At 41.4% G+C, this 27280-nt stretch overlaps 1 protein-coding gene across 1 annotated transcript in view; it reads right to left on the bottom strand.

Annotated features, from left to right (window-relative positions):
- The window catches only part of SNX9 (sorting nexin 9), a 1114799-nt gene that overhangs the window by 686332 nt on the left and 401187 nt on the right, over positions 1-27280 (bottom strand). Inside the window, exon 2 of the mRNA XM_044063919.1 lies at positions 16295-16381. Coding sequence (XP_043919854.1) covers positions 16295-16381 — 87 coding nt within the window. The remainder of the gene's footprint in view (positions 1-16294; positions 16382-27280) is intronic.

Raw genomic sequence — 27280 nt, 5'->3', positions numbered from 1 at the left:
ACATCTCAGATGTCAGACTGTGAGCAAATGAATACATACATAAATAATGGTCATAGTACTGCATTTCAGCTCAATGCCATCATACATATACAGTGCAAACCACTGCTCACAGTCCCATACACACGAGCACACGCAGATGTCCCCGCCAGTTATACACACTTTAATGGCTGTGTACATCTCAGATGTCTGTGATAAAATAAGTACATGTACAATAGCCATAATAAAAGTATTTCAACTCATTGCTGTCAGACATGTAGTGCAACCCATTTCAACTCACACACACACACACACACACACACACACACACACACACACACACACACACACACACACACACACACACACACACACACACACACACACACACACACACACCATCATTTACAGTAACTTTAATGACTGCATTCATCTGGTATCAGTGATGATAAAATGAATGAAGACGCAAGTAATGGTCATAGTAAATGTATTCCCACTTACTACTGTCACACATATTGCAACCCCCTATAACCCCCCCCCCCCCCAAGAGAAACAGAGAGACAAAAACAATTACAGCCACTTAACTTACTGGATATGTTACAGCTGTCTGTCCACAAGCAAATGAATGAATACATAAATAAATGATGCCTTTATTAATTTATTAAAGTTTTTTGGTCATCGCACACATTACAGTACATCCCATCACACACACACACACACACATCAGAAGAGCCAGTAATAAAGTGCAATCTGCCTTATTCTCTAAATGGATAAAGTACAGTTGTGTACACTTACCATAAATGTAGATGTTCAAGTGTATTCACTGTTGCAGTCATTACATTTGGGCAATCTGCTGGCAGGTTGCCCTCAAGTCGGCCTGAATATCAAGTCTTGGGTCCTGCATCGGTTGCTGTCTCCTCTTCCATGACATCAGGTCGTCAGGGGTATAAAACATGCAGCTGACGCCAGTTTCTTTAGTTTTTCTTGCCCCAGATGTCAGGTGCCCCCCAAATGGGGAGCAAAAAAAAAATATATATATATATATATATATATATATATATATGTATATATATATATATAAGTGCAATTGCAACAACATAAACTTTACCTTCATCCAAAAGCAAATACACCACAAAGGCTGTAGAATGTAGTGAAGGAAAGAGAAGTTCTCGAAGAAAGGGGGATGGATGGTGGGTGGGTAACCCGGACTGCAACAGCGAATACACTGGAACATCTACATTTATGGTAAGTGTACACAACTGTACTATGTTCTTCGTGTTTCACTGTTGCAGTCATTACATTTGGGTAGAATCCCAAAGCTATGGATGGGAGGATGGAGCTACATAGCATTAGGAGTAGCTATAAGGCCCCGCAGAACTGCAGTGGCAAAGTCTGCCCTGTACTTAGAGAAGAGAGGCAAATGATAATGCTTTGTAAATGTATGAACAGAGCTCCAAGTAGCAGCTTCCAGAATGTCTTTGGTTGGAACTCCTCTGAGAAAAGCTGCTGAGGTAGATGCAGCCCTGGTGGAATGTGCCCAGATTTCCTTGGGCACCGGTTTACCATGATGCAAGTAGCAGAAACAAATGCAGTGGCTTATCCACTTTGAAACAAACAGTCTGCTTTGAAATAGCCTTTCCCTCTAATCCTGCAGCAAATGCCACCAGTAGTTGCTCAGACTTTCCTAGAGATTTGGTCCTGTTTAAGTAGAATCTTAGCGGTCTGTGTACATCCAAGGAATGCAGAATTCGCTCCCCCTTGTTCTGCGGATTTGGATAAAAAGTTGGCAGGTGAATAGTTTGGTTAAGAGCCACACTGGATACCACCTTAGGCATAAAGGAAGGATTGGTCCTGAGGGACACCCTGTCTGGATAAAATGTAATAAAATGCTCCACAGCCATGAGGGCCTGTAGTTCTGAAACCCTTCTTGCTGAAGGGATTGCCAAAAGGAAAGCGGTTTTCAAAGATCAAACCTTTATATCCGCAGTAGCTGCTGGTTCAAAAGGAGGCAAGGTGAGCTTTTCCAGCACAAAATTGAGGTCCCATACAGGAGTTGGTGATCTTCTGGGAGGCCTTACATTTTTGGCCCCTCTAAGATACCGTTTTAGCAGTGGATGAGAAAAGATGGGAGGCTCTGTGTTGTAATGAGCTGAGATGGCAGAGGCATGGATTTTTATTGATGAAAAAGATGGGCCCTTGTCAAACATCTCAGTCAAGTATTGTAAAATCTTAGGAATATTTGGCTTTGCTGTGTCTGTTCCTTGTGCTTGGTTCCAAGCACAGAATTTCTTCCATTTATCAGCATAAGATTTTCTAGTACTAGGCCTTCTGGCTTCCAAAATGACATCCATCACAGATTTACTGAGAGGTGGTGTTTGAATAATGACATGATCAGCCAAGCTGCCAGGTTCAGAGTTTGGAGCGGATTGCGCGGAATTTGATTGCTCTGCTGAGACAGTAGATGAGGTATTTGAGGCAAGTACCAAGGAGGGAGTTGAGACATTCCTTAGAACTGGGTACCAGTGCTGGCGAGGCCAGTCCGGGGCAATTGGGATCATTTTTGTTTTTTTCGTGCCTGACTTTTAGTAAGACCTTGAGGAGAAGAGGCTGAGGAGGAAAGGTGTAGACTGATAGGTTTTTCCAACTAAAGGATAGGGCATCCACTTTCCATGCTTGTCTGTGATGAATCCTTGTGCAGAATTTGTCCAGTTGATAATTGATCTATGACTGGAGTCCCCCATTTCTCTGTTATGCTGAAGACTTGTGGGTCCAGTTTCCACTCGTGAGGGTCCATAATATTTCTGGTTAGATAGTCTGCCAGAGTATTTTGTTTTCCTGACAGGAATTGAGCTTGAAGATGTACTTGGTAAGTCAGGGCTGTGTCCCTCAATGCAATGGCTAGTCTGCAAAGGGGGTAGGAATGTGCACACCCTTGCTTGTTTATGTATCACATGACCGTGGTGTTGTCTGTCTATCAGTAGTTGTCCTGGATGAAGTAAATCTTTGAAGGCTGTCAGGGCATTCTGAACAGCTAACATCTCCTTCTGGTTGATATGCAGATGCATTTGTTTTGGGCTCCATATGCTCTGAATGCATTTCCCCGCCAGGTGGGCTCCCCAAGCATAGTCTGATGCATCTGTAGTTAGGAATTGAGAGGCAGGGGGTAGAGTGAATGACCTTCCCATGTTCTGGTGACATATCTCTGCCCACCAAAGAAACTCCTGTTGTAGGCAGGGAATGAGAGGAATCATCGTTTCCAGACTGTGACAATGTTGCCTCCATAAACTTTTAGATAACACTGCAGTTTCCTCATATGCAGTCTTGCATTTGGAATTAGTAGAATGCAGGATGCCATGAACTCCAAAGCCTGCAGAATTTGTCTTGCAGATAACTGGGTTTTTGTTGCCATCTGTTTGAAGTAAATAGTCAGTTGTCTTTGTTTGTCTGGCGTACGGTAAGCCATTTGGGCAGTTGTATTGGAGCTTACACCCAGGAATGTAATTATTTGAGAGGGTACCATTTGTGATTTCTTTTTGTTTATTGTGTACCCTAGGCATGTTAGAAGCCTTTTTACAAATGCCAGATGTTGAAGAAGAATGTCCTTGTTTTCTGCCTGAGACATTCGTCCAAGTAAGGACAGATTTTTATGCTTCTTTGTCTGCAAAATGCAATTACTGGTGCCAAGCACTTTGTAAAGACCCTGGGCGCAGTAGATAAGCTAGTGCAGAGAACTGGTAATGCATTGAGCCAGCCTTGAAGCGGAGGTATCTTCTGCACGATTCTCTTATTGGAATATTCAGGTATGCCTCAAGTCTAGAGTCACTAACCAAGCGTTCTTGCCCAGCATGGGCAGAAGCTGTTGCAAAAGTCAGCATTTTGAATTTTGGAATATCCAGGAACATCTTCAAAATTGATAAGTCCAGTATTGGACGCCAGGCATTGTCTTTTCTGAGTACCAGGAATAGTCTTGAATAAAACTCTTGCCCTTTTTCCTGTTCTGGTACTGGTTGAATAGCCCCCATATCCATGAGGGACGTAACTTGTTTCTGTGCCTCTGCCCATTGATTTTGTGGCAGATATGGCCATCCTTTTGGAATTGGCAAGGTATGGAAATGAAATCTGTACCCCTGGGATACTATGTTTAATACCCACTTGTCCTGGGTTATTAACTGCCAATTTTGAGCATGAAGTCTAATTTTCCCTCTAAGGAGGCTGCCAAAAGATACGTGCTTGGTGATGGCAGAGGGAAGTCATTGAGACTACTTACTGTAGGGTTGTGCTTTGTTTCCTCCAGATTTGGCGGTAAAGGCACCTCATTGTTTTGACCTGTGAGAACCTGTGATTGATATCTAGAACCTTTTGAGTGTCTGGATTTGCCCTGTGAGGCTCTGTTGGATACAGGAAAGGAACAATTTTTTGTAGGCCAGACTGCAGTGGTGGTGCTGCGGTAGCATTGTCACCTCACAGTAAGACGTTGTCCTGTTCGATTCTCAGCTGAAGCGTCTTCTGTGTGGAGACATGCGTGAATGGGCGTACCTTCGTTCAAAGTTGTACGTCAGGGCTGGCAACTCGGTACGTAAAAATCTATTGCCAATCATTAGCAGACCGGAGTTCCGCTGTGGCGACCCCTAACCGGGAAAAGCTGAAAAGATACAAGTGTCTACTGAATCTGGGTGGCTGCACTTGTAAGAAATCTTTTAAAGTTTGCATAGATTTAGCTTTATCTTCCATTTTCTTTAAGATCTCTTCTGCCCTATTACCAAACAGAGTATCATGCTGTAAAGGTGCATCCAACAATTTAGCTTTAACATGATCAGGCAGATTTTGCTCCTTGAGCCAGACATGCCTTCTAATCACAGATCCAGTAACTGCAGCCCTGCAAGAGGCCTCCAAGGAATCAAAACCACACTGCAAAGTATGCTTTCCAACCTGTTCTGCTGCATGCAATAATTCCTGTAATTATTTTCCACACATTCAGAAATTAACATCATTTTCTGTTTCAATAATCCCATAACATGCTGTTGATATTTAAGCATATGAAACTGGCAGTTTAAGGCCCTAATTGCCAAGGTTGCAGACATATAAACCTTCTTTCCCCATCTATCCAGTGCCCTGAAATCTCTATCAGAGGGGGGTAGGATTCTTGGCTGTAGAGGCCTTTACACATTTGGGACCCTGAGAGTCAGTTTCAGGGTCAGCAGCAGGATTTTTGAATAAAAATTTGTGGGAATCAGGAACCCTGTAATATCTGTCTGGCTTACTAGGAGCTGGAGGTAGGGAATCAGGAGCCATGATTCCGAAAACACATCAACAATGTCTAATACAGGAGGTATAGCCAAAGGCCTATTCTGAGGAAGAAGGAAATCCCTAAGCCTCTTTTTTGATTCAGAGAAATCCTGATTCTCCCAATGAAAATGTTCCCTTAAAGTATGCAAGGTTTCTCCAAAAGAATAATCTTCAGGAGGGGATGCAGATGGGATGGATTCTTCTGCATCTGAATCCTCAGAGTGTCAGAGAAAATTCCTGATCAGAAGAGGAATCGGAAGAAATAGAAACCTGATCTGAAGATTCATAATCAGTATCTTGCCTAGGCCTCTTATCAGGAGGGGGTTGGGAACCCCTGATCAAGGTAATTAAGTCTTCAGCCATTTTGATCATCTGTTTTTTAGGCATAGGGGCCTTAGCACGTGGCTCATGGGTCAGTTTTTTAGTCTTAGAAGTTGTTTTTGAAAATGGCCTCGGTTTTATATAGAAATGTTGAGGCCTGAAAACACCCTCAAAAGCCGGTGCCTGCTTAGTGGCTCCGGACCCATCCGAGGGAGAGACATACGCTGGTACAATACTCTGAGAATCTTGTGGCATGCCAGACTCTGCATGGGTCTCGGTAGAGGCCTACGACTCAAAAGTAGCAGGTATCAGGGGCTGCGAAGTACCAGCGAACCAGCGAATGGCTTAGGAGAAGCTTAGTCGGTTTTGGACCTCGATGGTCTGTCTCTGCCCTTTTCTTTGTGTTTTTGTGAACTCAGGTAGTCTGATTGCTATCCGACGACCTTTCAGGATAATTAAATCTGTTTCCAAAATATTTTGAAGCAAAGATATACTGACACTTAATAGTGCGTTGGTTAAATCTAGCACAAAACCGACAGCAAGGCACGTTATTGATCAGGGCCTAGGCAAGGAATACAGTACAAATGAAAATCCTTATGAGGTATTTGCTTCCCACAAGTAATGCAATTATTAACTTTTACTGACATCGGTAAAGAGCAAGAAAAAGTTTCCCCAATGGGGTACTTAGCTTTAATTGAAGACTTCGGTTCTGAAACTCGAATGTGAAAATTTCAGGAGTCAGCCGACCGGGACTTGCGAACTGCTTCTGCTTCGGGCAACACACGGCAAGAAAGACTGAAGAAAATGGCGTCAGCTGCATGTTTTATACCCCTGACGACCTGACGTCATGGAAGAGGAGACAGCAACTGACGCAGGACCCAAGACTTTGGAATTCAGGCCGACTGAGGGCAACCTGCCAGTAGATTATGCAAATGTAATGCCTCCCACAGTGAAACATGAAGAACACCATGTACATGTAAATGTAGGGGTGTTCTGGAAATATTTCAGCTGACTCAGCTAACTTTTTTTTCTTTATAGAAATTGGAAGTCATGCATGGAGTTCCAAGTCCTGAAACAAGAAAGCCTAGTAGTTAGAAAAACATTTTTTTACTTCTCCTTTGGGAGAGCTGTGGCTTCGACAATACCTTGAACTACCCTGTAATGAAATTCCTATCTAGGAACCATTTTTACAGAAGCTCACTAACAGTCCAAAGGCTTTCTGTGCAATTAATGCAGACAGGAATAAAACATTCTAAGTTTAAAAGCTAAACCTACATGTTCCAGCACAACACAATGCATTAAAACACAAAAGTTACATATTGCAATTAGGTGGTAACTCATGGTTAGAGCAGAGTGATAAAACCTTTTGAAAAGTGTTAAGTAGATCATATAAAGGAAAGTGTTTGTATACTATGGAAGCACTTTGCCTTTACAGTTTTTATTCATACCAGCTACATCAGATTGTACTCAGTGCTACTGCTCATTATGTGAAAAAACAGACTAAATAGAAGGAAAAAAAGTGTTAATATACAGGTGGGAGAATGGCACTAAATTTTAACCTTCACTGAAAACATATAAATTCTTCTACTTCTCATTAAAGGAAATTCTTAGCATGTGAGGACTCTGTTAATCTTATCCTAGAGGTTTTCTCTCCCAAAAATCGCCTATATGCTGTTTAATGCAGAGCAACATTTAAGTGCCTTTCAGATTTTTCTTCATTTTCACTTGTTTTCCTTCCCCGACCATGAAGGCCCTAACATTTGCTTCCTATTCAAATCTCACCCTGTTTTTAGAAGAGAATCTGTCTCAGTCTACATCCAGGCAAGACAGCAGAAAGTCAGTATTTCTTAATGTTGATCACAGCATACAGTTTTACATCTTCAGAGTGTCTTATTGAATTTACTACAGGGCTACAACAGCTGAAGTGAAACTATTTTCCAAAGAGATGCACCTTTATATGAAAAACAAGCATGAGTTATATTACTACTCTAAATAACCATACTGGAAAATACTCTCAATTTTGGCCAGTAAAATGTTGTTTTTATCTACCCAGGTACAAAATGAAGCATGGTATCAAACCTAAAAGTTGCTATCATTTGTCTTACTAACTTTGAAGTGACGACTTTTATGTTGTTCTTGGCAGAGCAAAGCTGACCATTTTCAAACCTTGCAAGAGTGTAGGAAGTAAGATTTTATGGACTTCTACAAGTACTTAATGAACATCTGGCCTGAACTCCATGTACACACTCCAATAAATGCTATTACAGCTTACAGTACAGATAAAAGTAATTCAGTTAAACAATACCATCTCTGCTTACAGTCTGTAAAGCCAGTGACCAGCAGTACTATAACTACATGGATGGGAAAAAACTCAGTTCCAACAAAGCTCATGTCATAATACAAAGACAACCAAAGTGAAAGGCAGATGACCACAGAGAAAAGCAAACTCACATCAGTATGGTAGTCCTCAAGACCCATCATTTTGTGTACAACAAATCAAACACAGTAAGAAAAAAAAATGCAGTTCTAATGAACTAGGAGTGCAAAGAACATTAACAAATAGCGAAATATTTATGTTGTTATATATATATATATATATATATATATATACACACACACACACACACACACACACAGTTTTAGAGCAGAGCTTTCCTTTAAACACTCCCTTTCTCCTATTCAGTGTCTTCTTGAACAGCAAGGACTCTACAGTGCAGAATTTCAAATACTTGGCACAAATAAAAACTGAAAAGGTATCAGATTTTAATACTCAAGTTTAAGTTAAACTTTGAAATATTTCCAATTGTTATCTAGCAGGTTAGCATACAAGAACAGCTAAAAGTTTCATCTGGCCTGCATTTGTCTCCCTTGGGCTTCAGGCTCCTGGCAAAGGCTGTTGCCTCCCCCATAGTGCCTTTTTAGGCAATGCCATGAGGTCAAAACTGCCAACATGAAAATTTCATCAAAACGTAAATTAAAGGTCATGCTGCTAAATTGCAAGGTGTCTAAACCTGCAATTGCAAGCATTGCAAGCATTCTTAACCCTGGAAGATGCTGATATTTGTGCAGTCACAGAAACCTGGTTCAAAGCTGCAGAGAGCACCCCAGCCATACCAGGTTACTCATCCTATCATACATTCGGACCCAAAACAGTGGGCAGCAAAGCAAAAGGAGGTAGGGGTTGCAATATAGGTAAGACATACACACCTTCAGGCTGGTCAAATAGTATGATCCACAGGAGGCACTCCAGGTGCAATAAACTGTTGACAAGACCCCTATTCAAATCATAGCTAGCTATAGACCCCAAACTTTGACTCAAGATGCCCAATCCACCTATCTGGACCTCTTTGAATATATCAAGATTCAACCCTTTACCCTGATCCTGGATGGCCATCTATCCAACCATAGACTGGAAGAAATACTCATGCCAAAACACAAATGCCCAAAGATTCCTTGATTTTGTCAATGCAAATGCCTTTCACAAAGAGGTGAAAATATCTTGGACTTGGTATTAACCAACATGAGTAACCACTGCAGCATCCCTACAGTGTCATCATCCCTGGTAAGATCCAACCACAAAGCAGTCACTTTCGAAGTCACCATCTCCCCCAACCCCCTTAGCTAGGGTAAACAAAAAATCTCCTCCAAAAGCTGATTACAACCTCCTGAGGGAAGGTATAAACAGCTTCACAGTCCCCTGCCCCTCCATAGGAACTGGCACACATGTCCAAACCTAAACCAAAATACTATATGAACATTTATGTAGCTGCATGTAATCAGGAATACCAAACAGGATGAAATCCTCCTCCTCAAGGAACAGTAAACCTGTCTTGTGTACATCTGCAATAAACTCTAATAAAAGGAAAAAAATTGCTGTCCAGGACCAAGAAGGAGCAGGTGCCCAACTGGAAGCAATCTCTCCTTAGCCTGAACAGGCAAATAAGAGCACTAGTGAAATCTTCCAAAGCAAACCTCTAGTCCAAATTGGCCACATCTACTAAAGATCATCATAAGGCCTTCTTCACATACGTCCGCAATCTCAAAAGAAGCACCCACATCTGCTCAGAACTGGTGGTCAAGTACACCACATACACAAATGCCGTAGATACAGCCAACCTGCTGGCAGGCAGGCTCAGTTGTAACTTCACCCCTCTAGACCAGTCCCCCCCCCCCATCAGTAATTCAGGAGATCCCAAGCACCTGCCCCTCTCCCCTTATCTTTATGGAGCAAGTCATCATTGCCCTCTCAAAGACAAAAAATAGAGCCTCCATGGGACCCAATAACATCCCAGGCTGCATCCTACATTAACTCAGGCAGGAACTTGCAGCACCATTAGGCACCGTATTCAACCAAACCCCAAGTACTGGCTTCATCCCAGCCAAGAGGAGGATAGCCACTGTCATCCCTTTGCACAAAGGTGAAGCATCTGCCAATCCAGGAAATTATAGACTCATCAGCCCAACTAGCTTGATCTGCAAGATCATGGAGAGGATTGCCAATGTCCTTGTTAATGAGGTCCACGATAATCTCCAAAAAGTCAATACCACACAGTTTGGTTTCATCAAGGGGAGGTCATGCCTGTTAAATCTGGTTGACATCCTTGAGACAAGTCACCAAAGCCATGGATGAGGGGAAGACTGTGTACACCACTATGCACACAGCCTACCTTAACCTGGACAAAACTTTCAATACTATTTTCCATGCAGGTATAATAAACTCTCTCAGCTAGGCATCAATCTGTATGTTACCAGATGAGTAGCAAACTGGCTCACTGATGGAACCCACCTAGTCAAAAATAGGGGGAGCCACCTCAAGCAATAGACCCGTAATGAGCAGTGCACCCCAGGGATTGCTCTTGGAGCCTGCGTTATTCAGGATATACTTTTCTGAGGTGCAGGCAAAAACCAGTGGGCTATGGCTGACCAAGTTTGCAAATGACTGCAAGCTGGGCACAGTCATCAATTTCCATAGTGATGTGGACATCCTCCAAAATGGCCTCACCCAAACAAATGACTGGTGCCAGAAACATTGCCTCAAACTGAATGCCAAAAAATGCATCATCATACACTTTGGTGAGATTGATGTCCCCACAAATTATCACAATAATAATAAGGTTCTAAGCATGCAATCAGTCATGAGGGACATGTGCACCCAGGTTGACAGCAAACTGACTTTTGACCACCAAATTGCCTCCACTGTATGGAAAGCTTTCTACATAGACCACCTCATTAGTAAGGGTATCTCATCCACGGACAAGGTGGTCATTACATCCCTGTAGTCTTCCCTTATAAAACCCATTATTGAGTACAATGCCCCTTTTGGCATGTACCTCACAAAGCACATACAACAGCTCGGCAGACCACAGAGTTTCCTCACCAGGAGAATCCAGGGCCTCAAACATCTACCCTACACAGATAGTCTAAAGACTCTGTCACACTACTCAATCTCCTACAGAATCCTCAGAGGTTACATCTGTCTGGCATACAAAGCAATCTCAGACCCCACCTTGATGGGACTGCTGCATATCTGCAAGTCAAGCTTCACTCGACCTTTACCTCATCTGAGACATCAATAGGACTTCTTGATGGGACAGATTTATGTCCCAGAGACTCCCCCTTCTGTGGAATAGACTTCCTCTCCACGTCAAGCAGAGTACCTCATTATCCCCTTTTAAGCACAACCTGGATAACTGGATGGGTAATAGAAAATACACCCCTGGGATTCCACCTGTGTCCCTGCTGGACAATAGCACTGGGTGCTGACTTGTTGGAACATGGGCTAAATTCTTTGCTAGGCTTGTAAGCGCCTCATGATCCTATGATCCTAATTTATTCCAAAGAGCTGGTAGCCTGTTACAATTTGTTTTTCTCTTCACAGTTCTGCATTTTTTGGTACAGAATTTGTAGCTACCTTTGCTAAGACAAACAGACCCAACGTCTCTTTCTATGTGGAAAGTGACTTGTAATAACTGATAAATTTTTGTATGCCAAGATTAATTTACCCCACAGCAAAGCCGGTGTTAGCATTTTAAGGGTCTCCAGCAAATCTCAAGTTGGGGTCCCCCAAGGCACTTCCAGTAAAGTATCACCCTTCACTGCCACCCTCCTAAGCAACCTTTTAGTTCATGCTGCAAACTTTTAGGAGTAGTAGGTACAGACTGACCTGTAGCTATAATGCTCTTACAGTACAAAAGGCCTATGTATTACACTATGTTTTCCCATTTCAGAGGGGCATTCACAGTTACTGACATTTAGATGAACAGGGCTACATCACAGCAACTCAATGCACAGGTCTGGACTTGCGTGAAACGGTGGCCAAGGCCTACTGTTTCAGCTCCCCCAACCCACCTACAAACACCCTCCAATCCTCCCCTGTGGTCCCCCCTCATTTTGGGCTCTATATACAGTGGATATAAAAAGTGTATACACCCCTGTTAAAATGCCAGGTTTTTGTGATATAAATAATGAGACCACAATAAATCATTTCAAAACTCTTTCCACCTTTAATGTGACCTATAACCTCTACAAGTCAATTGAAAAACAAACAAATCTGTTAGGGAAAAAACAACAAAATAAAAAAAGTACAATAAGTTGGTTGCATAAGTGTGCACACCTTAAACTAATACTTTGTTGAAGCACCTTTTGATTCAATTACAGCATTCAGTCTTGAGTACACACCTGCCATCAATTAAAATTAAAGAGACTCTGATTAACCCCAAATAAAGTGCAGCTGTCCTAGTAGGATTTTCCTGACACTTAGCTGCCTGCTACAGCACAAGCCATGGTTTACAGACAGCTTACAAAGCATCAAAGGGATCTCACTGTTGAAAGGTATCAGTCATGAGAAGGGTACAAAAAAATTCCACAGCTTTGGATATACCATGGAAAACAGTGAAGACAGTCATCAAAAAGTGGAGAAAATACGGGACAAACAGTGACGTTGCAAAGAAGTGAACTTCCCTCCAGAATTAATGAAAAGACCAGATGAAAACTGGTCAGAGAGGCTGCTAAGAGACCTACAGCAACACTGAAGGACCTGCAGGAATTTATGGCAAGTACTGACTGTGTACTACACATGACAACAATCTCCTGTATTCTCCATATGTCTGGACTATGGGGTAGGGTTGCAAGACGGAAGTCTTTTCTTACACAGAAAAACATCCAGGCCCAGCTAAAATTTGCAAAACAATACATCAAGTCTTCCAAAAGCATGTGGGAAAATGTGTTACTGTCTGATGAGACCAAGGTTGAACTTTTTGGCCACAATTCCAAAAGGTACGTTTGGCACAAAAACAATTTGCATCACCAAAAGAACACCATCCTCACGGTGAAGCATGGTGGTGGCAGTATCATGCTTTGGGGTTGCTTTTCTTCAGCTGGAACTGGGGCTTTTGTCAAGGTGGAGGGAATTATGAACAGCTCCAAATACCAGCCAATTTTGGCCCAAAACCTTCAGGTGTCTGCTAGAAAGCTGAAGATGAAGAGGAATTTCACCTTCCAACACGACAATGACCCCAAGCATATATCCAAATCAACAAAAGAATGGCTTCACCAGAAGAAAATTAAAGTTTTGGAATGGCCCAGCCAGAACCCAGACTTAATCCAATAGAAAATTTGTGGGGTGACCTGAAGAGGGCTGTGCACAAGAGATGACCTCACAATCTGACAGATTTGGAGTACTTTTGCAAGGAAGAGTGGGCAAATATTGCCAAGTCAAGATGTGCCATGCTGATAGACTCCTACCCAAGAAGACTGAATGCTGTAATTAAATCAAAAGGTGCCTCAACAAAGTATTGGTTTAAGGGTGTGCACACTTATGCAACCAGCTTATTGTACATTTTTTTATTTTTTATATTTTTTCCCTAACAAATCTGTTTTTCAACTGAATTATACAGGTTTATAGGTCACATTAAGGGTGGGAAAAGTTTTGAAATGATTTATTGGGGTCTCATTTTTTATATCACAAAAACCTGTCATTTTAACAGGAGTGTGTACACTTTCTATATCCATTGTACCATGCACATTTCTTTTTTTCCTTTCTCACATTTTGCCTTACTTTTCAGCTTTTCCAAGAAACCATAGCTGCCTTTATCCTCTGAAGTGCATTTTAAAGTTTTTTTTCTTTCTACATAGCCTTTTCATCAAATAATGGCTTGCACAGAAATTAAGACTAAGGAAAGAAATTCAGTGTTGTGACTAGTGACATCCATATACATAGCATGCCTCCTCGCTCTTCAAGCCTAACTTGTCAAAGGCAGCTACCTGTACACATGCCTGATGTGCAAGTGAAAAAATTATTACATTAATGTATGCTACCTTGTTGCTCCTAGACAGTGCACTGCCACTACACAAGCTATAGTAACCTTCTTTGTATACTGCTGAGGTCTGTTAATAGAAAAGTAAAAGTAACAATGACCACACTGTCTTCAGACCAAGCGCAAGCTATAATTACACCTCTTTCTTGTGCACACTTCTACAGCTTGACAGAGATGAAAATTAAAGAGAGTTAATAACCACACAATCTCCCCCTCTCCCACATAACCTACAGTAGCTTTCGGTACACCAACATCTGAGCAGGGCTGGTTTTAGAATTAGTTTTATCAGCTTTATCCCAACAAGGTGGGCCCTGTTCAGGGTAAACAGCATAATCAGAAAATTAATATTTTTTTTTCATTTTTCTCCAAACTGCAACAGCTTTTGTGGAGCCTCCACACAGTCAAGGATAATTAAGGGAGCCCCCTGTATTAATTTATACAGTTTGGGGAGTGACGCCCCCCCAGATTCCCTGAAGATCAACGTGTCTGAATGTTATGCGATATATTTTATGCATTACATTTGAAATATAACTACATTTTTTTAATGATACCCAGAAAAAATAATGTATGTGTCTTGACATTATTGGCTGTATGCACAGATTTAAAAAAAAAATCAGTAATATTTTTTACCCCCCCCCCCAACACACACGCAAACACAATAGAATGAATGCCGTTTAGCAGTCAAACAGCAGCAAAGGTAAGTCACTTATTTACCTCAATGAGGAGTAATGCATACCCATCACTCTCTCTGATTTCACAGACATTCTCTGATTTTGCTCATAGATTTGCTAGTAAATAATTTAGAATTACAGACTGTCAATAAATCTAGATATTACAGCATTATATTTCTTAATGTCCAAAAAATGCATGTTGATGCAAAAGGTACTATTCTAATAAATTTCAAATGAATTAGAGCAATATTTAAAACATGTTCCTGATTTGAGCATTTACTCTATTAATTTTGGTACTGTACTGAATTCTTCAGCAAATAAGTTGAGGGTTATAGTATCTGGTATTCTACCAGTATTTATAAAACTACCTGAAAGAAAGAAAAAAAAAATTGTCCCTGAAGATCGGAAGCATCAGCTCTTCTTAAAATCCAAGCTTTGTACTGAGATCAGTCACTCTGGGATGCTGCTCATTCTAGTGCTTACCTTACTTATTCATGTTCATTATCAGCTTCATCCTAATAGGTCACATCACAGCCCTGCAGTTAAAAAAACATCTGGAAATTAAAGCACTTTTTTTCCCTATTTTCCCCTAACAGCAGCAGCTTTTGTGAGGCCCCACGCAGTCAAGGATGTTTAAGCCTCCCCCACCTTGCAGCCACAGGTACTGCAAGTACCTAAAGCTGGCTATTGCTGTTGGTTTTAGTGGACAGAATGTCTACCAGCAGGTTTGACCAAGTCAGGGGCACCATGTCAATTGTAAAATAGTTAATGGAATTGTGAAGCCTGTTACTTCATAAACCACTTTTACTATAACCAGAGATATCTTTGAATTTTATGGGATATAAATAAGAGTTATTAATCACCTGATTTATTAAGTATACATGACTGCTGTACTAGTTTTTGTTAGTTTGACAGACATGTTACAAAATATTAAGATAAGAAAACTTACTGTGGTTGGCGGCCCCAGCAACCACAGGGTTCGCTGGTAGCTAAAGCCGGCTATGCCTCTCAGGTACTGATAATGCATACCGTAAAGCTTTTCATAGTTAGTACTAGGCTAACTGCCCTTGCGAGCCATTTTAAGCCTAGCCAGTTATCCCCTGTGAGATTCAAACCCTGTACCTTGTGTTTGTAAGGCAAACACTAACCATTAGGCCACCTGTCAGTATAACTGAGTTCAGAAGACCAAAAGTTTTTTTTTTTAAATATACAAATATACTTTGTACCATTCAAGGGATTTAATCTGTCCCCAACTGTACCCATAGAAATTACTATGACACTCTAGTACATGTCTAATGTGTTGTGTACAATTTTGATAAATAATCTAGGTCTCTTATAGTAAGATTTTTTTTATCATGATCCCAAGTTATTTCATAGATTGAGTAAAAACAGTATCTATGTTGTTATATAGAACACATTCTCCATGCTGTATGTTACACAAAAAATTTAACTAGTTATTTTTCTTAATCTCAATTTATGACAGTCATGAGACTGTTTTTAACAAGTTTATTTTTTGAGTATTCAGGACTATTTGATTCTTAATACATTGTATGTGCTTAGAAAATCATGCTTCTGACTGCAACAGTTTAAATGACATACTCATTTATGAAGTAACCACAGATAAAACAGGAAAATGTGACTGGAATGTCTTCACCTTTATTTTAATTTTTCAGTTATATTTTGGAAACACTGCATTTTATACCATCAGTGAGCCTTTACTCTTACCGGATTAGTAACTGTAATAATCTCGCCTTCCTTGACTGAGAGTTCATCGTTTCCAGGTTCAGCATCAAAGTCATACAAAACGCATGCCTTTAAAAGAAAGCAAAAGAATACATCTTTTAAAAACAGACAAAAACACCAATTAAAGCAAAGTCATTAAATAAAGAGTATGAAATTCATTAAATGCCCACAACATAACTGCTGCAGTTTGTCAACAGCCATTCTTACCTGCTCGTAGAAAATAAATGCAACACAAAAACCAGTGTGTGTGTGTGTGTGTGTGTGTGTGTGTGTGTGTGTGTGTGTGTGTGTGTGTGTGTGTGTGTGTGTGTTCTTTTTTTAGGAGACTGAATAGAATAAATGCAGCAAAAAGGGTCAGCAAAATTAAAACCAGGTGCAAGAATGCATCACAACACATCCTTTTTAAGACATTGCAAGAAAAATATGCAAAGTTCCATGGAAGTAGTTCTAGGGTAGGAAACAGAAAGCCCTCTTACCAATTACAGTGTTTTAATATGGAAGGGAGAGACAAAGCATGCTGTTGAACTTAGGTTATGCTTGTGATTACCAGTGTAGACCAAAAGTGGTCAGAAATGTCAGTGTGTCTACAGATAAGGTTCTATACCCTGAAGGGGCAACAGACAATACATAGACAACATATGTGGCTAAGCTCAGGTGAACAAACCACAATGACCTTAACGACCCCTGCTTTACCCTGTACATTAATCTACATTTTATCTAAATATATGCAGACTGCTGGATCATTCTACGTACACTGGCAGGACACTGTTACAATGTGCAACCACAAACCTTCTATTCAGTTGAACATCTCCTACTTCACCATGTCTAGCTACAAGGTTTGCATTCTCAATGTGTTCTTTAAAATGCTCTTTCTACAATCAGGAATTATACCACATCTAAATCTTTTAAAAATTAAAAAGCTCAAGCTACTCTTTAGTCTTTCCTTGTAAATGAAAATTCTCTGTCAACTTAAGACAAATTTCACTGCACCATTCCTACCTGAAGCCCGAAAGGCCTTAGAAGTTTCCAGCTCACTCAACCACATCACAAAACCACATCCTTTTCTCTCCATTTAATAACACTCATTTAACAGGATACTCGTTTTTTGCCTCTACCAAAACAGTAATAAAAAACACAACTGGCAGAGGTCAGTGTAGTAAATGTCACAAAGTGAAGCTGGATTAACCAAATGGCAAGGCAAAAAACAGCAACAACATAAGGATAAGGTAAGAAGAGTGGTTCTGGGAAGTCACAAAATAGCCGAGGTGAAGGTATACAGACAAATAAAGATGGACAGAATGAACACATCTGGATGATGAGAAACAAACAGCTGTGCACAAGTGTATACACGCAAAGACACAACATACCACAACACGGACATCATCTTTATATTGTTTCTAATGTAATACAAGCACATTTTTTATTATGATTATATTTTTCTTTTCATTATAATCCTCTATTATGCTATTGCAGTGGTTGCCATAAGAGTTAAGTGTAATGACAACAACTACTGTATTATACACTCAAGGAATAAAAACGAAACTGGTATAAAAATACATATATATTGTTTTAATGCATACTAAGTAATAAATGACTGGCAAGTACAGTTATAAAATACAAAGCTATATAAAAGCATACAGCATCCACTGCTCTTCACAGGGTAGTGCTAAGTTTAAAACTATAGGGTCTGCAGCATCTGGAACAAACTGCCGCAGTTTCAGAAGCAGGCTCTTAATATTATACAGATGCTGGGTAACAGACACACACATCACTTAACAAGATTAAACTGGCAGAGTGGAAAAACTAGGAAAATGAGGCAAAGTCAGACAAAGTAGACTGTGGGTGTCAAAAAAAAAAAAAACAATGAAAGACGGCAACCAAAACACCTGCACCCTAAAAATCATTCATGGGCAGTCACCGTCCACAATGTATAAGGAGTCTATTCCACAAAAATGTTAATTAAAACAAAGGGGGAATACCAAAATATTTGGAAATTAAATTTACTGCTGTATACTATTGACTTGCTGGTATTTAAATTCCACATGGACACCACACATTGTACTACTCAGGTTAAGCTGACAGTTTATGTAGGTTGCTATAAAGAACAAAAACGGTAGACAACAGCTTTCGACAGCAGTTTCACACTGCTGTGGCTCTAACCCTGCTGCCACATCTGCTATGCAATATACATACATTGCTTTACCACCATATCCAAACAATTAGCATAATTCAGTGTCCTCTTCTTGCACAAAAAAAAAAAAAAATCATCCTAGCAAATTCCCTTTGCAGTCACAAAGCTACACACCATTACACACAGTAACTATTACATTTGTAATATTTTGTAAACAACGTACAATATCTCAACAGCCACTCAAGTTACACACACTGTCAGCAGAATTTTATTCATCTAAGAGCTTTCATATGAGGCTAAGGAGTTCTGTCTGTGTTATTTGGTTGTTGAGATATTTAGAAACGTGAAAATAATATCTATACAAGTTAATATCATATAAACAACAATTAACATCCACTTACTTGCACTAGACAGAGGTCAAATAATAATGCAGTGGAGTTTTCTATTGTGTAAGCTGTTAGATGAAATGTTGTAAAACTCATGGTTTTGGAATTACTGATGCAAATATGAACAAGCAATATTTGATGCCTAGAGGCGTCAGTAGGAGTTAACTGTGAATGCACCTGGAGGAGTCACTCGGATGTAATGAGTTGGTCTCAAACTGCATGCACAGTAACTAGCTATGAAACTATTTTTTTTTTTTTTTTTGCCAACCATTCCCCACTGCATAGCTGGAGTTCAGGAAAATGTTATAGCAAAATTATCAGCACACCAATTTATTTAATGCAATATAGGCCATTTATTCTTCAAGAGTAGCAGACATTGCATTTGTAGATGAAGCAATGACCAAAGAAAAGTAAGGTCATTTGCCAACAGCCAACATCTGCTTTAGTAATAGCTCTGTTTAAATGTTTTACTATTCAGATGACTTAATTCCATACAGATAGTATATGCTAAGTCAGTATGCACAATCAGGCAGTTCATATTTCTTATGCTATTATAAATATGCTTCCATTTAAAGTTAAACAATGTTACACATGGCTAGGTCTTATGGTGTGATACAAGTGATAGATGTGTACAATTTCATGTAGTTTATTCAAAGCTACCAATAAAGTACATGCAACTTATACCTTCATTACAATAAGCAGCGTACAGTCCGCAAAGTGGCTATAACTGCTGGTGGGGGGGGGGGCTATGTGGATGAAAGTACCTTAGATGTTATCATAGTTTTTAAAATGGCTTTACGAGACTAGAGTGCAAGTGTATGTGAATTAAATTGGAATACTTTACAATGGCCGTGTGCTTGTATTTAACAAATTCAAAATATGTTACTTTGGCGATTACTTTTCTTATTAATTTTTGACAAATATCTGAGAAGGATGCAGGCAATGTAGCTATAGTTGCTATGTTTGGGAAATGACTGTGGATAAAAATGACCCTAATGAACTGATAAAGTTAGAAAGTCATTACTTTGTCTTTACAGAACTAGTATGCATATTTGTGTAAAGAAAACTGGAATACTTCTTACTGTGGCAATTTTTATCACAATCAGACAAGTAGTCTGAACACTCACAAAGTGGCCATAACTGAAGGGCACTTGTATTGGTGGACTATGAGAGCAGCAGCAGTAGCGTGGACAATTTATCACACTGCTACTTTCAGTACCAGCTATTCATGCCGAACAGCTTCATATATGTTATACTCAGTACTAAAAGTCCTTCTTCAAACCATATATGAGCTAGACTGGTTGAAATAAGTACCTCAGTTCATTATTAGTTAATATTTTGTTTCACTGCTTATTGGAAAAATATTCAAATCTGCAAACCGGAAACACACACTACCAAATGCTGCTGTTTTAAACAAGAAATATAAAACTACCATGAGGGTGAATCCAAAAGAATACATGCATTTATGCATGATCCTAAAAATGTGTGCAGTGGGGACTTCCAAGATGGCTGCACATTGAGTAACAGCTCATTTCTAGCTCTCACAGTATGAAAACAGAAAATCAGCAGAGAAGGCCAGTAGACTTGTGTTTAAGGGTAAATTTCAGTAACTGGTTAGTACATGCACTGCCTGGATGCAAAGAATAAAGAAATACAGAAGACCTGGAAAAAATCAGCTACAAAAAGTGAGGAAGAAACACTGACTGGGGAAGGTTCTGCAGCCATTCAAAAAAAGCAATGCAACCTTCAGACATGCCTTCCAATAACCTACAGGAAGATACAGGAAAACTGCATACAGACCTTGTTAAAATAAACACAACACTGATGGAGTACATCAACACAGACAACAAAATGCTGAAAAAAAAAATGGAAGCAGCTTTAAACAGATATTCAGATGAGATGATAAAGCTGCAAAAAACAGAGGTTGAAATGAAAAAAAGGCTGGCTGAATATGCGACTGCTCAGGAAGAGATGTTTCAAAAAATAACAGAATTAGAGGACAGAGCACACAGGGAAAACCTGAGATTTTCAGCTATACCAGAGAAGGTGGAAGGAACAGACTGCATTCATTTTACAAAAGCACAAATAAGCAAAGTACAGTTGTGTACACTTACCATAAATGTAGATTTTAGAGTGTACTCACTGTTGCAGTCATCACTTGTGGGTTTTCCCTGCTGGGTAGCTCTCGGCCAGCCTGAATAACAAGAGTAAAGGTTTCCCTACTGTGTCGGCTGTTCTGTGACTGTAGCTGACATCAGGTCATCAGGGCTATAAAGGGAGACAGCCGATGCCATTACATCAGTTTTTCTTGACCCCCAAAGGGTAGGAGCCCCAGAAGATATATACATTAGGCAAGAAAGGGGGGTAGGTGAGAGGGAAACAGGACTGCAGCAGTGAATGCACTCAAACATCTACATTTTAAGTGTACACAACTGTACTATGTTCTTTGCGCTTCACTGTTGCAGTCATCACTTGAGAGGAATCCCAAAGCTGAGGAAGAGCATGGAGGAAAGCTGTACCAATTAAGGGGATGCTAGCATGCCCTGTAGGATTGCAGATGCAAATCCTGCCCTGGTTTTGGAGAATGTATCTAGCTGGTAGTGCTTGGTGAAAGTGTGTAGAAGTCCAAGTAGTAGCTTCCAGAATTTCCTTAGTAGGACCCCCCCCCCCAAAAAAAAGGCTGTGGAGGTAGAGGCTGCTCTTGTGGAATGGGATATGATGGTTTTGGGGGGACCCATTCCATGGAAGGTGTAGAAGAAATGTATGCAATGAGAGCTCCATTTGGAAATGGTCTGCTTAGTAATGGGTTTCCCCTCTCCCCAGGGGTGAACGAAACCAGGAGCTGGTCAGTTTTCCTGATTGATTTTGTTCTGTCAAAATAAAATCTCAGCTGTCTGTGCACACCTAAGGTATGCAGAGTTCTCTCCCCCCTATTTGTAGGTTTAGGAAAGAAAGTAGGTAGGTGCATAGCCTGGTTAAGGGTTGCATCAGAGACCACCTTAGGCATAAAGGAGAGGTTGGTTCTTAGAAAGACCCTGTCCGCATGGAAGATGATGAAGGGATCAGTAGCCAAAAGCGCCTGGAGCTCATATACCATCAGCAGAAGTGATGGCTAGCAAAAGGGCAGTTTTCCAAGAGAGGTATTTAAGATCTGCTGAGGAAGCTGGCTCAAAAGGGGGTACAGAGTTTTTCCAGGACAAAGTTTAGATCCCAAGCTGGTGCAGGTGGCCTTCTAGGTGGTCTGATGTGAGCCACGTCTCTGAGGAACTGCTTCAAGAAGTGTTGAGAGAATAAAGGCTGATCCGCCGGGATGTAGGCTGAGATAGCCAAAGCATGAATCTTAGACAAACCCTTATGGAGGAGCTCTGCCAGGTAGTCCAGGAGTAGCGGTAAAGAGGTTGTAGTGCTGGAAGTGCTCCTGTTAGTGCACCAGCAGGTGAATCTCTTCCACTTAGAGGCATAAGATTTTCTGGTTCTGGGTCTACGAGCCTCCTTAATAATGTCTAACACCTGATTGCTGATGAGTTATCCACCTTTGAGGAATCAGCCATGCTGTTATCTCGAGTGTGGCCAGGCCTGGATGCAGGAGCTTCCCTCCTTGTTGTGTGAGAAGGTTTGTGCCGGAGGCCAGAGGAAAGGGAGGATGCATGGTCATGCTGAGGAGCATGGGGTACCAGTACTGCCTTGGCCAGTGTGGGGCAATCAGGATAGCCCTTGGTCCTTCCTCTCTGAACTTGAGTAGTACCCTGTGTATCACAGGGAGTGGAGGAAAGGCAGACACAAACAGGCTGCTCCAGTGGAAGGAGAGGGCATCCACTCTCCAAGGCTTTTGGGTGAAACTGTCTTGAGCAGAACCTGGTAGGTTGACAGTTCTGGTAGCTTGTAAAAATGTCTATGTCTGGTTCCCCCCAGATGCGACTGATCTGTAAGAAGGTTTCCCTGTGCAACTGTCACTTGTGGGGATCCATGATCTGTCTGCTTGAAGTGATCTGCCAGGGTGTTTTGCTTCCCTGGAAGTTATTTAGCTATGAGATGCAGTCCCAGATTGGAGGCAGACTGCCAGATTTCTATGGCAAGGTGACACAAGGGGTAAGAATGAGTGCCCCCCCCCCCATTTGTTGATGTATCACATGACAGTAGTGTTGTCTGTCCTGATTAAAAGTACCTTGGGGGACAGATGCTTTTGAAAGGTTATGATAGCTCACGAAAGCTCTGTGCACCATTAGCATCTCTTTCAGATTGATGTGAAGACCTAGAACCTCCTGTTCCCAAAAGGCCTGGGTTTGTAGAGTTCCTGCGTGGGCACCCCAGGCAATGTCTGAGGCATCCGTGGTCAAGGTTTGTTCGTGTGGCCGAAGAATAAAGGGAAGGCTCTTGTTCAAGGAGCATGCCTGGGCCCACCAGAGGAGCTCCTTCCTTAAGCAAGGAATTAGTGGGAGTTGGTGCTCCAGAGACTGGGTGCATTGGCACCAAAGGTTACTTAGGTACCACTGCAGTTTCCTCATATGCAATCTGGCAAGGGTTACCAGTAGGATACAGGAAGCCATGTATCCTAGGGCTTTCATTGTTTTCCTGCCTGGGAGGTGGATCTCATACGCCAGCTGTTGGAAGTAGGATTGAAGAAAGGTCTGCTTCCGGTGTGGGGAGGGGGGCATTTGTGTGGATGTGTCTAGTAGGGTGCCCAGGAAGGTAATCCTTAATTTGGGTAATAGCTGTGATTTCTGCAGGTTGATGGTGAATCTCAGTTAGGTCAGTAGGGTCTGCACAAAGGAGATGTCCTGTAGGAGCTTTTCCTTGGTTTCTGCCTGAATGAGGCAGTCATCGAGATAGGGGTAAATGTATATGGCTCTCTACCTGCAATAAGCAATGACTGGAGCTAATCACTTTGTAAAGATTCTGGGAGCAGTGGACAAGCCAAAGGGCAGTGCAGAGAACTGAAAGCGCTGGGACCCTGCTCTGAACATTAGGTAGTTCCTGCAGGATTGCCTGATAGGGATATGCAGGCAGTCATCCTTCAGATCTAGGGTAACTAGCCAGGCTTGTGGCAGGAGCATGGGTAGTAGTTTTTGTAGTAACATTTTGAATTCTGGAACCAGAAAGGACAGATTCAGGGTGGAGAGGTCTAGGATAGGGCGCTATGTACCCACCAGGAATAGTCTTGAATAAAATCCTTTCCCAGTCTGTTCCTTGGGCACGGGTTCTATAGTGAGCTGAGCATAAAGCTTTTGGATCTGACGAACCTCTTTTGCTGTCTGGTCTGCAGCGATATCTGGGCAACCTAACCTCCTTGTTTTTTCTTCGAAATAGAATCTCTACCCATAGACCTGAGGTGATGGCCTGCCAGTTTTCTAGGAAGAGGGTTAGTCTTCCTACTAGCTTGTCTGGAGACCTGGGGGGTAGTGAGTCATTGCGAGTACCCGAAGGTAGCAGGCTTAGAACTCCCCTGCCTTGGAGTGGCAGTGGACCACTGCCTAGTTCTTTGTTGGCTGCGTGCCTGCGGTCTAGGGATTCTGTCCCTGCTTCCCATTCTCTGCACTGGCTTTGCTTGCAAGGGAAAGGACCAGTGCTTAGTAGAGAAGTTTCTGCTGAACCTGGGTGGTTGCACCTGTAAAAATTCCTTGACAGTCTGCATGGATTTGGCTTTGTCCTCCATTTTTTTGATGACCTCCTCAGCCTCGGTGCCAAACAACTGCTTCTTTTCCAGAGAGGCATCTAAATGTTTGGATTTTACCTGGTTAGGCAAAGGTTGCTCCCTTAACCAGGTGTGCCTTCTGATAACTGATCCTGTAGCTGCAGCCCAGGTAGAGGCTTCTACGGCATCAAAAAATCACAATGCAAGGAGTGCTTTGCTACCGGAGAGCTAGACTGTATGACGTCTGTTAATTCTCTGGTAGTGCTACTGTCAGGCATTGCAGATATTTTCTGTTTTATCAGTTCCAGCACATTCTGCTGAAATTTTATCATATGAAATTGTCAATTTAATGCCCTGACACCTAAAGTAGCTGAGGTGTAAACCTTTTTACCCATCCTGTCTAATGCTCTGCTTTCCTTGTCAGCTGGGATGGGGTTTTTAGAAGAACTAGCCCTAGCTCCTTTAGGGCCCTGAGTAATTACTTCAGGGTCTGCAGTAGGGTTTTTTTAAAAAGGTATCTGTGCGAGTCTTGCACCCTGTAGTATCAGTCAGGCTTCCTGGATGCTGGAGGGAGGGAATCAGGGGAGAGGGCAGATTCTAAGAAAACATCCTCTACAACATCGAGGACAGGAGGAATGGCTAGAGGCTTATGTGGAGACAAATCAATAAATTCCATTAGTCTCTTTCTAGACTTGGGGTGGTACTGGGCCTCCCACTAAAAATGCTCTTTGAGGATATTTAGGGTTTCCCCAAAGGAAAGGTTTTATACAGAGTCAATTTGACCGATGGCATTGCCGTCAGTCTAATTCTGACTTCGGATGTTGGTGGGATCTCAGCAGAAGCTGGTGCCTGCAAAGTGGCTCCGGACCAAACCATGTGAGGAAAAAGCCACATCCCTGCTGGAGGAGGCCGACCCGGCAGCATACCGGACTCAGAATGGGTCTCGGTATAGGCCTGCAACAGTTTGTTGGCTGTCATCAGGGGCTGTGAAGGCACCACACCGAGTTTAGCTGTAAGCCTTGCTTTGAGTAGAAGTTGATTGTTGTCCGGAGTCATCAGAGGGCCTAACTTTAAGAGGCCTATCTTTATCCTTGTTCTTGTCCTTTTTCTTCCTAGGTAAGTCAGAAACTGCCTGAGAGACCAACATCATTTCACGTTGCTGGAAAGACAAACTAAAATGCCTCACTACAATATCAGCTCTTTTTCTAATAGTACGAGCATTAAAAAGGGCACAGATCAGACACTCTGGAACGTTGTAGTCTGGGCCTAAACAAGTGACCCAGAGAGAATGGAAGTCTCGGTGTGGGATCTGCTTTCCACAACTGAGACAGTTATTAACTTTCTCTGACATCAGATTAAGGCAAGAAAAGATTCCCCAATGGGGTACTATGCTTTAGATGGTTGTCCTCACTCTGGCAATGGCTGACTGATGCACTCGCAAAACTCCTTCTGCTTCGGGCTCCACGGCAAGAAAGTCTGCTGTAATGACTTCAGCTGTCTCCCTTTATAGTCCTGACGACCTGATGTCAGCTACACTCGCAGAACAGCCGACGCAGGAGGAAAACTTTACTCTGGTATTTGGGCCGGCAGAGGGCTACCAGCAGGGATAACCCACAAGTGATGACTGCAACAGTGAAACATGAACATCTGGACTGGTATTCCATAGCAGCAGTTGTTAGCTGAAAGGACACATTGTGTGTATGCTCCAAACCTGGCTATAAGAAAGCAGCCTAGACCTTTAATAGTAAAGATGCGATCCTACCAGCAGAAGGAGTTGATCCGAAAAGGCTGTGGCAGAATGACAAAGTACTGTAACTGGGAGACAGCAGAGTGATTACTCATTGTGCACCAGACAGAAGAGGAGCAAATTTATTCCACTATTCAGTGAATGTCAAGATGCAGGTACAAGATTTATGCTGCTGTACCCAGCTGTCTTCAAAGTATTCTTCACTGGAGGGACAAAATCATTTTTTGATGAAGTACATGTTAAGGAGGAAATACAAAAGTTTGTCCAACAAAAAGTAAGCTGTGAAACAGAAGAAGCTTCTACTTCTTATTCTTCTGGTAATAAAGACCACAGAGGGACTGTACCTATGAAACCTCAAATTTTTCAACGGAAAACGGAGAGAAGGAAGGGAGCACTAGAGCAGACTAGAAGAATCGAGAGTATGTTGGAAATGAAGAAGAGACAGGATTTTGGAGGTGACAGTAATAAAACCAGTAACAATACGGGATTACAATGCAATAATTATATTTGTGAAATATGACAGCAAGAAAATTTGGAAATATTGGGCTTTTTTCAGAATCTGGTGGACTTGTAGGGGACTAAAGCATATGCCCTACTTCATGTCATTAATGTTCGGAAAAGTGCTTTGGGGAGGGAAAGAAGATGAAGAAAATTAACTAAGTAAAGATTTTTTCCCTTAAATAGCACCAATATTATGGCATTGGTTTCTCTTTACATGCTATAATTTTTTTAGTCAGTTGCAAGAGTAATGGGGATTGCAAATAGATGCTGCTGTTCTTTCTTTTCTTACTCCCCTCTTCTGTCTTTCTACTTGTTCAGTTTTAAGAAATGTAGGTACTGTAATGTAAAAAAAAAAGGACTTGTTAAAAACCATGATAAAAGAAAAATTATGCTTTTCTCATTCTTGCATAGGGGAATGACTAGATTAGAGACCTTGCACTGATTTAGTAACAAGTTAAGAGAGATCAAGTAAATGAAAAAGAACATTAAATATTATGAGTTTTTTTCCTAGCAAATACATGTATGCTCAGCAACAATTCTGCAGCTGGTCTTCATGTTTCCATGGAAACGA

This window comes from Protopterus annectens, chromosome 1.part0, assembly GCF_019279795.1.
Source record: "Protopterus annectens isolate FY-2018-M chromosome 1.part0, PAN1.0, whole genome shotgun sequence".
In the NCBI taxonomy this organism is placed as follows: domain Eukaryota; kingdom Metazoa; phylum Chordata; order Ceratodontiformes; family Protopteridae; genus Protopterus; species Protopterus annectens.
Note: the sequence above shows the minus strand (reverse complement) of the source record. Positions and strands in the feature narration are given on the sequence as shown.